Below are 12,714 nucleotides of genomic sequence, written 5' to 3'. Positions count from 1 at the left end.
CCCAAACTCTTGGGCTAATCTCCTTGTGTAGCAACAAAGTATATCCACCAAATGAAAGTTCGTTTTTATTTCTTTGAGTTGTGGGGCCAGCATGTGTACAACCAAGTAGCAAATGTTTGGCTTTGTGCCTATGAGTTTGTGCTCCAGAGCCTCGTTGAAACCTGTCGAGATGGGCAGAGGTTTCCCAAACCAAGAGCAGTGCTGCGCTGATGGTCTCCCCTGTTCGGAGCCGAATTCTCTAAGCTCTTTGTGACCAGCCCAGAAACGGAGGACTGCATGAGGGTGACGACGTCACATCAGGGCAGCAGGTGGATTCCTGGAGTGGGGCAGGAACCTGGCGCCCCTGAACCTGCTGGGATCAGCTGGTCCTTTTTAAAAGAACAAAGGACTTTAATGTCACCACTGATTGGCCTGGGGTAGAGCTCAGGGGTAGTCTCAGGGTGTGCAGTCAGGCCCTGCAGCAGCGTCCACTGAAAACCTAGACCTGCAGGCGCCCCGTGATCCCAGCCTCACGCTCCTATACCAGGGGCCAGTGGGGAATGATGCGGCCAAGGTCACCCAGCTAATTAGGGACGAATCCAGGACTGAGCCCTGGTCTCCTGACAGCTCTGTGTCACCTTTTTTCCCACCACGGTGCCTTTTTGTTCTCATTAACACAAGCCAGAGAATCTTCTCTTCATGGTATGTGGAAGCAGGTATTAGCTGGAGGGAAGCCAGAATCTGGATCTCCACCAGGCTTCTCTTTTAAATAAGCACCTTCTAAACACTTGGGTACTTAACTTTTCCTATTTATTAATCTTGTGGGACATACTTTTAATAGTCGGAAGCCCCAGCTCTCCTAGCTTCGCAGGCGGAGGCCTGGGCTTCGTGGGCTGTGTGCTGCTGGGTAATAATAGCTCAATGCCATTAGTCCACTGCATTAGGAAGAGCATCTCCTAACTGCCAGAGCGGGTGTTCAGGCTCCACTCCCACCTGGCCCTCCTCGGCCTCAGTCTTGCCCCCTGGTGGTGGGAAGCAGGCAGTGACCCGCATCAGCATGTTCACCTGTAGTTCTAAGGCTACTGACTTCAGAATCACCTTGGGGAGTTTTTAACAACACAGGTCCTGCCCCCAGCCTAGACTGCCTTCTAGAAGCTGAGGGACAGAGCCCGGGAGCCTGCCTCTGGAGTCTGTGCTCCTTACTTCTGCTGCGCTGCCAGCTCTCCACTCTGGCCTGGGAACCCGCGCATAGACAGGATGATGCCTGCAACCTTAGTGGGTAGGGATCCCTGAGGACAATCCCTGAGCACCAGGAAACACAACAGACTCTGGCTTTTTAAAAGAGGAAACTGCTGGGGAATGATAGTATATTAAGAGAGTTTTGTCCCCTCCTGTGTCTCACCGATCCTTTCTGTGTGTCACCACTCTGTCCTTGGTTCTTCCCTTACTGATAAAGAACAAAGTCCATCTAGCTGCCATAAAATCCGGGCTCTGGGAGGCTGACCTCAGGCAGAAGATAGTCTTGCTGGACTTAAACCTGTTTCTTTGCCCTCCCGGCGGGCTGGAGGGCTCCAGCAAGAAGGAGAGCGGGCTCTATATGCCCAAGGCGTCATCACAATAGGATTTCCCCCTTTTGTAGCCCCTCACTTTTGTAGCACAGTACTTTTGATTTACCCTGGTTAATATGCGTGCACACCTGTCTAAATGCTGCCGCCGTCACTTGCCTGTTTCCCCTTCTTTCTGCAAGGCAGGGACTCATTCAATCTGGAGGACTTCTTGATGGCCCACTCTGACACCCTTCTGTGTCAGGCCCTGTGCAGGGTGGGCTTCTGGGATGTGGCAGTGAGCAAGACGCGTGGAACTTCCAGCAGGGAGGCAGAGGAAAGTTGTGTAAGAGGCAAGAACTGGGGTATAAGTGAAGAGACTTGGGACCAAGTCCTGCCTCCACCCTACGAGTCTTGGGGTCCGTTCCCTTTTAGGGAGGAGATGGCCTGCATATGGTGTTCCACATCCCCCCACAGCCTCTGTCTGTCCGAAGGCCCGGAGTGGAGAGCCTGCCAGGCTCACCTTCCGGCTCTGCTGCTCAGGAGCTGCTCGGCTTGGGCAGTCACTTAACCTCCCTGTAACTTCACTTCCTCACTGGAAATGGAAATTCTCATTGTAGCGCCATCTCAAGGTTCTTGTGGGGATTAAGTGAGGTAAAGGTAGGATGGCTCACATCTGGTGGGTGCTTGCTATTTGTCAGACGCTGTTCCAGTGCTTTCCCTGCATTGGCATGTTTAATTCTTGTCCAAGATCACACGGCTGGTAAGCGACAGACAAGATCCAAATCTGTGCAGTCTGGCTCCAGAACCCGGGCTCCTCCCCAGCGGTGTGGTGGAGACCAGCCCTTGCACAGGGCAAGTGCTCAGTGAGTGTTGACTGGGACTGTGCTATTATTACAGGCAATTCTACTTTGGGTTTAGCTAAAATAACTCGTGATCTCCGAAGTCCCCTCCAGCACCCAGATTCTGGGAGTGACGATGTCACAGCTCCTGGCACACAATATGGCAGAGGAGCTTGGGAGACTTGTTTTGACTGGCATCGCCAGTGTGTTGACTGGCAGCTGTTTCAAGGTCTCTTGAAAGATTCCTTTCTCCTTCTCTGAGCTTAGTTCCCGTCAGTTTGGGTGCTCGAAGACCTTCTCTGCCTCTGAGCTAGGGGAGAAGGAATTTTGGTGAGCGCTGGTTGGTGGAGGAGGAGAAAACTGAAGTACGGTTAATAAAGCAAAGTGGATCTGTTGGTGGGCGATGGAAATGTCACCCTCCTCAAAATGAATCACCTGCAGTCCAGCCTTGAGACAAGGGGCCAGGAGCGGGGGACACACCTCACACTAAGCTAGTGCATCTTCAGTCTTTCTTTGCCTTGTGGTGAAGCGGGACGTCTCTTGGCAAAGCCCCAGGGGTCACTGTGTGCCCCCTCCGCTTTGTGAGTCGCTCTGTCTTTCTCCATACTTCCCGCCCTTGCTGGTTCCCTCGCAGTCACTTCCCCCTCCTCCGCTCTGTGCAGCGTCTCCTACCTCGCTGGTTTATTGTTACTTTCTTGTCTTCTCCTCCCTATCTTTCCTTGGGTTCGCCATCTGCTTTGATCTTTTTACAAGCTCTTTTCAAACCAGCACTCGCTGGTGGGATGAATGGCCTCCCTTTCGTCGGGAGCATTAGTGCCCTTCTTTGGCCTCGGCTGCCGCCAGGCAGGGTGGCTTTTATCTCCCGGTGGAATCTCATTAGCTGTATATTACAGTGGGCCCGAACTCGGCTGGGCTGCACAGAGTCGATTTAAATTAGTTAATAGCAATCTTTTTTGTTGCCCCAGGCCTGTTTTTTCCCACATCTTGGATGCTGAGCAAAAAAGCAACTTTGTTGTTGAAAAGTATAAAACAAAAAAATATTGAAGATGGAATGCTTTGGCAAAAAGGAACATCATTGTAGGTGAATTTCTCCAGTATCCAACAACCTATCTTGCCTGGTGCTTTGGAGTTCAGCCACGGGAACAGAAAACCAACAGTGGAGGAGTTTGGGAGGAAGGGAGAGAAAACATAGCGAATCAGTCAGCTTTATTTCCTTCTATTAAAATATTTCTCTAATTGGTAATGGGAAATTGAAGAAATTAAATGATCACATAAGCACTAGAAAAAACTGCCACCGTTTGGCAATTAAGGGAATACTTTATACTGGACCTTTTGAAAAAGAGGCTAAATTTGGCCAGATTGCGAACCCAGTAATGGAAAAACTAATTAGGTGCCCTGCCTAGGAGCCAGATGCCAAAACAGAGCTTTGGTGTGACTCCAGCCGGATCTGGTGGAGGACATTTTCTCCTTAATTCAGTTTGTTCTGCTCTTGAGTAGCCAGTTATCCAGCAGCCACACTTACAAATCTCCTAACCTGCGCCTTGCGTCAGGACTCTGGCTTTCAGAAGATGTCACCATGCTGGGAGGTGGTGAGCAGATGACGCCTGGGGCACCCAGGGCAGGTGCTTTATCAGCACACCTGGAGAGCTGGCCAGGGCTGCCTGCTGGGAGGGAGGGCACATAGGCTCAGGCCTTGCAATGTCTGGGCTCAAACACCCCTTGCCACTCACCTTGAGCATCTTTCTAACCTCTCTAAGTCTGCGTTTCCTCTCCTATGAAATGGAGATAAAGAGAGCACCCACCTCCGTTACTATGGGGATTAAATGAGAGGGGCACATACATCAAAAGTTCTCATTAATGTAGTTATTATAAATTAATAAAATAATCCTATGGCCCTGAAAAAGCACCTTTCAGGTAAGGAAAACCCCACCACTCCACAGCACCCGTTGTGGAAATGTTTCTTGGTGAAAATATTTCACACTCCCCATTCTGCAGCACTCATTGTTAAATTTGAGTGGTGTCATTCATTTTGATTCATGAAAAAGACAAATTCTTCTCAGATTGGGACTCCTCTGTTTTGTGCCAGAATCAAATGCCTGTCTCTTTCAGGACCTTTTGCCTGTGGTGCCTGGAATGCTCAAAGCCTGGTCCCTCACCAGCAGCATGGGCATCGCCTGGGGTCTTTTGGGAATGCCCAGTCCCGGCCCCACCCAGACCTATGTGGTCAGCATCTGCTCAGTGGCAGGGTCCCCAGGGAACTTGTGCGCTCGTTAACATTTGCATCCTTCTGCGTTTTAGCATTCCTAAGAGTAGCTGGAGAAGCTGGCTTGATTTCTGAGCACCCTCCTGGAGGTTCTGATTCCAGGTCTAGAGTGGGGTCCAAGAACTTGAGTTTCTAACACATTCTTAGGTGATACCAATGCTGCTGGACCATGACACTCATTTCAAGCAGGAACTTTCTAGAGGGGAAGTTTCCCTGGCCACAGCTTGAACTTCTTTGTGCCACCACTTACAGGAATCATAGGCCTGGCAAACACCATGGCTCATCTTAGAGACAGGAGATAAATTTCCAAGGAGGTGTCAGTCTGAAGAGGAGAGGCAGTAGTGCTGTAACAAATAAACTTCACAGGTTGTCATTCAACACAACAAAAGTTTATTTCTTGCTCACACCACACCCATCTTGAGTTGTCAGAAGGCTGGCCTCCACACAGTCACTCAGGGACCCAGGCTTGACAGAGGCTCTGCCGTCTGGTGAATCCACCATCTGAGCACGTGGCTCCCCACGCTGCAGGGGAAGAAGGGGAAGAGAGATCGTGGAGCATCCACACTTGCTCCTCACTGTCTCCAAATGGAGGGAATACATGCCACTTACGCTTCCTGGTGCATTAGCGGGAACTGGCCACGTGACCAACCTGAGGACAAGGGGGGCTGGGAAGTGCCCCTGCGCCAGGAAGGAGAGGAGAAGCAGGCAGTGAGCCGTAGCAACTCTTAGCACAGAGGGCCGTCCAGATTCCCCGCAGGTTAGGGGTGGGCCAGGGCCCAGAGTCCTGAGTTCCTGTCTCCTCATCCCCACCCAGTGTGCGGCTCCTTTCCTTGCCCCTCACACCTCATGTGAGGTGGTCCTCGTGGATGTTCCAGATCGTCCGTCCAGTCAGCACACATGTTGAGCACCTCTGTGTCGGGCACTAGACAGACATGGTCTCTGCCCTCTCAGAGTTCACAGTCAAGGCAGGGGAACTGACACTAAACAAAAATTGCAAAAACGGTTATACAAGTTCAGTGATGAGGAGTGCTGTGAAAGAAAAGATCTCAGCAAGGAGACAAGACCCATCGGGGGTTCTGGGAGGCGACCCTGAGCACATGGATCTAAAGCAGGCCCGAGAACGGGGGGAAGGAGAGGCCCAGGCAGAGGGAGAGCTCTGAGGGAGGAGGGAGATGGGACACTTGGGGAACTGAAATATTTTCAGAAGAGAGGGTGAGAGGAGGCAGGAAGCAGGTTCTGCAGGGTCTCGAATGCCGGGTTCACACTTGTGGATTCTATCCTGAGTGCATTCACGTGCTCTGAGAGAGTTTTCAGCAGGGGAGTGACATAGTTAGATTTATAACTTAATAATCACTAATATTTACTGAACAGCATGATCATATTATTTTACTTAATCCTCACAATTATCCCATTGTCCCCTGGCAGGGAGCTGGTTGGGGCTCTTCTGCTCATCCCCACAGGGAAAGGCGGCAGCTTAGACTGTGGAGTGGCAGTGGCGTGGGAAGAAGTGGAAGGATAAATGGTTTGGAACGTCGAGACTCAGAGACTACTGGAGTATGAGTGGTGGGACTAGCCCAGGTTTCCGGCTTAGGCCACCCAAGGCCACTGGGTAGATGGTAGTGTCTGTGCTGGCAACGCAGGAGGAGGAGCAGGTCTGGAGAGCACTTTCGATGTTCTGGTAATTAGCATGATGCTTTGCTCGGTTTAGCACCTTGCAGTTATCAAAACTGAGCCAGAAGAGGTCAAGTCCAGAGGTCAGCTAAGGAAGGGAGAAGGAGATGGGCACAGGTTTGCCAGGCCAGGCACCCAGCAAACAGGAGGATTAGGGCCAGAGATTCTTGGCAGTGTTCGGTGGAGGCCCTAAATTCCGAAGGCCACAGGGGCCAGGCAGGTAGCATGAGTGAAGCAGGCTGGCTGCGGGACCCTGGAGGTGCTGGGCAAACCGCAGGTGCGTGCCCGCCCAAAGGCACTGTCGCTCCGCCTCCCGCCGCTGATGGCAGCCACTCGGATATGTGGGGGCCGGTGGGCAGAGCCAGGTCACAGTCACATTGATAATTAGGAGCCGAGCCTTGTGCCAAGCCCTTCACGTGGTTGGACTCATTTAATCTTCAGAACAACCCATGAGGCAGATGCCCTATTACTGCCCCTAGATCTTCTGATGCTTAAGAGAAGCTGGGAATCCGGGTTAGGTCAAGTTTCCTGAGTTTTACGTGTTGGTCATTCATGTTAAAAATCGTAAAAGGAAAAGCAAAGAAAATGTGCAGCCAAGCAAAGCATTCCAGCCTTGGACGTGGCCTCTGGGTGGCCAGTCTGATGGGGGATTGGGCCCCGGGCCGGGCACCCACGCTGCTGAAATGGACAGATCTGGGCTCATCCCAGGGGACTCCGGGCTGGAGATGGACCTTCCCCATCTTGGGAGAGGAATGTCCCCAGTACTGAGGACAGTGGGGCCAGCACAAAGCCAGCTTGGCTTCCCTGCTATGACAGTGCTGATGGATGGGGCAGGGCTTCGTTAGGGACATTGTAAAATGAATGGTGGGGGCAGGAGAAAGAGTTCTCCAGAAGCTTTGTTTCTTTTGTAATGGAAAATGTAATTGTAAGGACTGTCTTGTTAGCCTATGGGATTATTTAGTGAGGCATCTGGATGGGTAAGAACGAAGCTTTGAAGCCCAGGTACCATTGGAACCCAATTTGCTTCACTGTGTTTTGTAGCAGTTAATTTCATCCCACCAGTCACCACCGCCATTTTGCCAAGTTGTCATTGCTACCTTTTCTTTAAAAAAAAGCATTGATCATTTTAGAAAGTTGTCTGTTAAAAGTGCTTAAAATAAAAAGTCTTTGCACTTGAAGGAATAAGTCCCATTTATCTTGAAAGTCACTTGGGTAAGAATTTCTCAGCAATGTTGGATACGTGAACTGTTGCTGTATTTGCAAGAAAGCCAGTGCTTCTAGTACGTGGCCCTTGGTGAGTGGACATTTTTAAGTTTGTTTCTTTATTCAACAAATATGTCTTGAGCACCTGCTAGACGCTAGGTGATGTTCTGGGCCTCGGGGACGCAGCATGAACCAGATCCCTGCCCGCACGAAGTGATCATTTAGTGGGGTTCACCAGCCACCAGGCAGACCCTGAAAGTCCAGTGGGGGAAGAGGGCAAGTCCGGGGGCCAGGGAGAGCAGAAGAGAAGGGCGGGCAGGCGGGGCTGCAGCATAGCTGGAGGGTAAGCGCTTCACATGCACGGCTGCTTTATCCAGGGGGAAACGGAGGCTTAGAGAGGTTCTGTAAGCCGAGGAGCCTGTGTCCTCACTCTTTGGGGTATGGCCTCTCTGGCAGTGGCTGTGAACACACAGCTGGACTGATTTCTGACTGATTTGCAACTCACCGTGCGGGGCCTGGACCAGCCTTTCTGGTTGCTCCTGATTAGTTTGCTAAACTGCCGCATAGGTCCGTCAGCGCATCACGTAGTATTCTGGTGGGGGCTGGAGAACTGACAGGTCTCCACAAGGTGGACTTTGTTCTTGTTCACAACGTTAATAATTTTGTCTGGGGTTTTGTGTTGCTTTTGTTTTTTAAGCACAACATTTGTAATAGCAAGAATCCCTAATGAGGACAATCAGATAAACCATAAGTTTGAACACAGCTATCAAATTAGGTATAATCTATTAATTTGCTGATTGATGGCAGGCATTAGGAATCTGTGGTGTCATCAAATTGTAGCACACCAAGGGATCTTAGAGCAGCCCTTAGTTCTCAGTAGGGACATTGAGACCCAGAGAGATTAAGTTGTTGGATCAAGGTCAGCAGACAGTGCTGGGGCTTAAACCCAGTGCGCGTTCCATCTGGTCACCGGATGCCTCTAGTGGACTTAAAGCAGTCATGCCCTTGGCCCTGCTGATGAAGCCTCTGCTTAGGATTAGGGGACAGTGGGTGTGGCCCACTAGGGGGCTGAAAATAGACCACAGCTTTTGGAGAGCTGGGTAGAGGCCCACACTTGGAGTGGCAAGGCTTCTCAGAAAGGTCGTAGTGGGAACTGTGAGGTCCAAGGGAAAGATCATCAGAAATTACTGGATTCCTGATCATAAAACCTATACATACAAATTATGAGACAGCATGAGAACTAAAGGAGGCAGAACGACCAATTACACTGCCAGGAAAACTGGTCCAGCGTAAAGAGGAAGTGGAACGTGGACAGTTGGAAAAGCCTCTCTGCATTCACGCAGTGTTTCCTGCAGTGACCCGGCTTGTACACCCCTCTGTGACCCACCTCCTCTTTTCCTCTCCACTGGCCTCTGGCCACACCCCTCCTCTCTCAGGGGCTCCAGCCTGCCTGGGTTTTCAGTTGCTGGAATGTTCTACACTCCGCTTGCCTCCAGGCCTGAATACCTGCATTTTTCCTGCCTACAACACACACCCACCCACCCCCACCCCGTTTCCTCCTCCCCAACTTCACTAATTTTCGTACTTCAAATTTTATTTTAGATGTCCTTTCCTCCAAGAGACGTTCAAAAGGGGATTTGTTTGTCATCTAAAAGGAGTGCATCCGTCTTGTTTTCTCTTTGCTGGTTTGGAGTGGCCTCTAACTCTACTCGTTGTCCTTGGTTCCCAGGTGACAGACCATGCCACCACTGCCCTGCTCCACTATCAGCTGCCCCAGATGCCGGACGTCGTGGTCAGATCCTTCATGGTAAGTGGCTTTAAGAGCCAAGACTCCCGTTGAAGCCTCGGCTCTGGTCCAGTGAGAACAAGCCGCTCGGAAGGTAGCTGTTTCGTCTGCGGATTGCGAGGGCCTCGCCGTGGGAGGTGGGCCGGTTTAGATCTGATAGTTTCTTTAAACTGGGAAGGGATCTAGGAGAAACCACTTCCCACTGAATTAACTAGTGTTTTCTCTCATTGCTGGTTCAGAGGTGATCTTCCAACACGGCTTCCAACATTGATTTAGTCGATAGATATTTATTGAGCTCCTAGTCCGTGCCAGGCCCTGTGCTTGGCACTGAGCAGGTAGCAATGACTAAGACAAATCTTGCAGTTCCCCCAAGACATTTAGTCCTTAGATTTTCAGAGTCAGAGCTCAGGATGGGGAGTGACCCAAAAACAGCCATTCCACTGGTGTGCTGGCATCGGCTCCTGCTAGCTCTTATTCAATGTTCAGAATTTTGCAAACTGGTTGTTCAACCATTAGTAGCTTGAAATCGAACCAAAATATTTACACCATGGAAATCAGCAAACACCACAAGACAGGACCCCCACCCCCACCGCCACCCCCACCCCCACCCCCAGAGCCAATTGATCAGCATGTTGCTGCCCGAGTTTATCACATGACCACCAGCTGGCGCGTCCCGGGACACCTGGCTCCACCGCATCCTGACGGCTGGCCAGCTGTGTCAACATCGTGCTGACGTGGCCTCCTGCTCTCACATCAGTGGGCTCTGTCTTTCACTATTGTTAGTTCATGCTAGAAAGTCTGCCAGTTCGAGAACCTACTCAAAAGACTTACCTGTTAGCAGGTCCAAATCAGTGGTGACAGCTAGGTGGAGCATTGCTCCTCCGATTCCCGCAGTCACGTTTGCCTCAACGACTCAGCTTCTTGGAGAGCCTGTAGTTCAGTTCCTGGAAGACACAGCCCGGCGTCCTGTCAGCCTCGCGGTGTGGGAGAGGCCGAACAAGCAAACGCGGGCGCTCGGCAGAGCCGTCCGCGCAGTGATTCTTTCACGTGTCGAGAGAACAAGTCAGTTGACAGTCTTCAGCAAGCTCTTCATTTTTGGTTAGAGATAAAGACTGCTTTTTAACCTAACATGTTGTAATGCCCAGTTTCCCTCTGGTAACTGACTTTGGGATTTTTGAAGGATTTGAATTTGATCAGCACCAGAGGATAGATAGTTTAACTGAATGATCCATTGACCTCCTCATGTTTATTGCTAAAACCTCGAACACCTAGCTTTTGGAAAGGGGACAGTATCCATAGGCCGCGGTCTGCTACCGTGAAAGCAGCTGTGATAAAGATAGAAGGATTTGTACCAGTATTCGTTCGACCTCTTCAAAGAACAATTTTCTCTTATCGACATAATTCAGGAGGACATTAAATGATGAGATTCCTGTGCCCCTGTCACAGTGAGAACTTTCTTAACTTGCTTGCCTATTGTGAGGTTTGGCTTGTTTATTTATGTATTTTTTTTTGGTAGCGAATCTCCTTGAGTTTGAGAATTGAGTTATGCGAGTCTCATCCTTATGTATGATGCCCGAAGGAACTCTGCACTCTGAACCACTCGAATGTGTATTTGCTGTTTATTATGTTATTTGGTGGCACCAGGTTGTCCCCCCCTCCCCCCAGGTGTGTCAGGCCACACTGTGACAGTGAGTGATGACCTCTGAAATCAGATTAGAAAGAAGGCATGGTGACCTCAGTGGAGAGTTCTAAAATCACCGTCTCTGCGGTCTTCCTCCACACGGTTCCACGACCGCTTCTTGGTAGTGAACAAGGGGAGGATCAATACTAATATTCAGAAGACATGAGGCTCAGAGATGAAACGTGGTCGTGTGCAGCCCCTGAGCCGCGAGGCTGCGCGATAGTTCACGGCCACTCCTTTGGGAGCACTTGCTGCCTTTGAGAGCAGGAATTTCTGTTTTAAAATCTCCCTCGGTTGGGAGGGGCTGGGGGAGCGCCAGAACTGAAAATCAGCAATGTTATGACCTTGTGGACTCTGCATGCAGCTTTCTGTAAAATCAGGGTGTCTTTTGGTGAGGTCAGAGCCAACTTAAGTTCTCTGTGCTCCAGATCCTTAGGCTTGAAGGGAAGGGTGACAGTGGAAGCCCCCGAACCCCATTTGTTTCATTCTCTCCTCGCTTCTCTTTTTAGACCTGGTTAAGAAGTTACATAAAGCTGTTCCAGGCCCCGTGCCAGCGCTGCGGGAAGTTTCTACAAGATGGCCTTCCCCCGACGTGGCGGGATTTCCGAACGCTCGAAGCCTTCCACGATACCTGCCGGCAGTAACCCCCGGCCCAGCCCCATGCCTGCCTGCAGACCCCTGGCCAGCATCTTCCAGACAAGCCCTAAGTAATATTGATGGCTGAGACATGTCTTCACTGCCCGGGTAGCAATACAGCCACTCTCTCCCTTTTGTAAAACAGCATGTCGTATGTTCAGGCTGAGCCTCTTGAAGAACAGATTCTGTCTTTGTGTTGATGGGACTAATTTTACACTTTAGCCAGTATGTGGAAGGCCAAAAAGACCATTTTAGAACTCATTATAAGGAAGTTATGCAGCATGTTCTTCCATGTATATTAGCGATCCTAGTGAATTGATCCTCTTGGATCCATGTTCTAAGTCATTTTCATGAGCCATTAGAGTTTGAATGAGCCCTTGTGTTCATACATATTGTCATGCTGGGTTTTTTGTTTTGTTTTGTAACTTATTTTTATAAGCAGTAAACCTTTTGTACCCAGGACAAGGCTTTGTCTCCTGTTTCTTTTAAAGCACTTTTTACATTCAGCTCAGTGAACAGATCTGGGCCTTTTGAAGAAAAAAGAAAAAAATTTAGTAATGTCTGCATCTAAAACGTAGTTCTTTTTGAGGACACATTTCCCTGCTTCTTGCTTTCAGGAGAGAGGGCAGTGTTGGCAAATATTCCATTTCAAAGACATTTTGGTGGCTTGAAAAATGGATTGTTCTTTTTGAGGAAACAAGTGCACAGATGTTTCTTTTTGCTAAACCAGTAATGCACACACATACCAAAGGGAAGGGAATCTGCCCACTACAAGCCAGCACACGTGTGAGCGGGCGAGACAGGTGTGCCGGGCTTTTTTGTCTCATGTTTTGTCCTAAGTATTACCATGGACAGATCCCAGCCCAGTCTGCTGAGTTCAGGGCCTTGACTGCAGGAATGAAAGCCGTAAGCTGTTTATATGAGGACGCTTTGCCCTGGGGAAGGTCTCAGCAAGGATCAGGGCATTTCCCAGAGCTTCCAGCCTACGCCACAAATAATGTTCTCTTTGCAATGAACAATGCCAGAGAGATGCTGCCTTCTGAGATGTCCAAAAGAATGGGCGGTTCCTAGCCAGGTTCTGGTACCACCCAGGCCCTCCCACATACCCC

The 12,714-nt window shown here is 50.1% G+C and overlaps 1 protein-coding gene across 2 annotated transcripts in view; it reads left to right on the top strand.

Annotated features, from left to right (window-relative positions):
* MED27 (mediator complex subunit 27) overlaps positions 1-12,072 on the top strand; it is a 205,366-nt gene extending 193,294 nt beyond the window's left edge. For both annotated transcript variants that reach the window (XM_058524347.1, XM_058524346.1), the window contains 2 exons: positions 9,232-9,309; positions 11,479-12,072. In XM_058524347.1, coding sequence (XP_058380330.1) covers positions 9,232-9,309; positions 11,479-11,613 — 213 coding nt within the window. In that variant the 3' untranslated portion in view covers positions 11,614-12,072. The remainder of the gene's footprint in view (positions 1-9,231; positions 9,310-11,478) is intronic.
* The last annotated feature ends 642 nt before the right edge of the window (positions 12,073-12,714 follow it).

Source organism: Diceros bicornis, chromosome 28 (genome assembly GCF_020826845.1).
Source record: "Diceros bicornis minor isolate mBicDic1 chromosome 28, mDicBic1.mat.cur, whole genome shotgun sequence".
Taxonomy (NCBI): Eukaryota; Metazoa; Chordata; class Mammalia; order Perissodactyla; family Rhinocerotidae; genus Diceros; species Diceros bicornis.
This window is presented reverse-complemented; position numbering and strand designations above follow the sequence as displayed.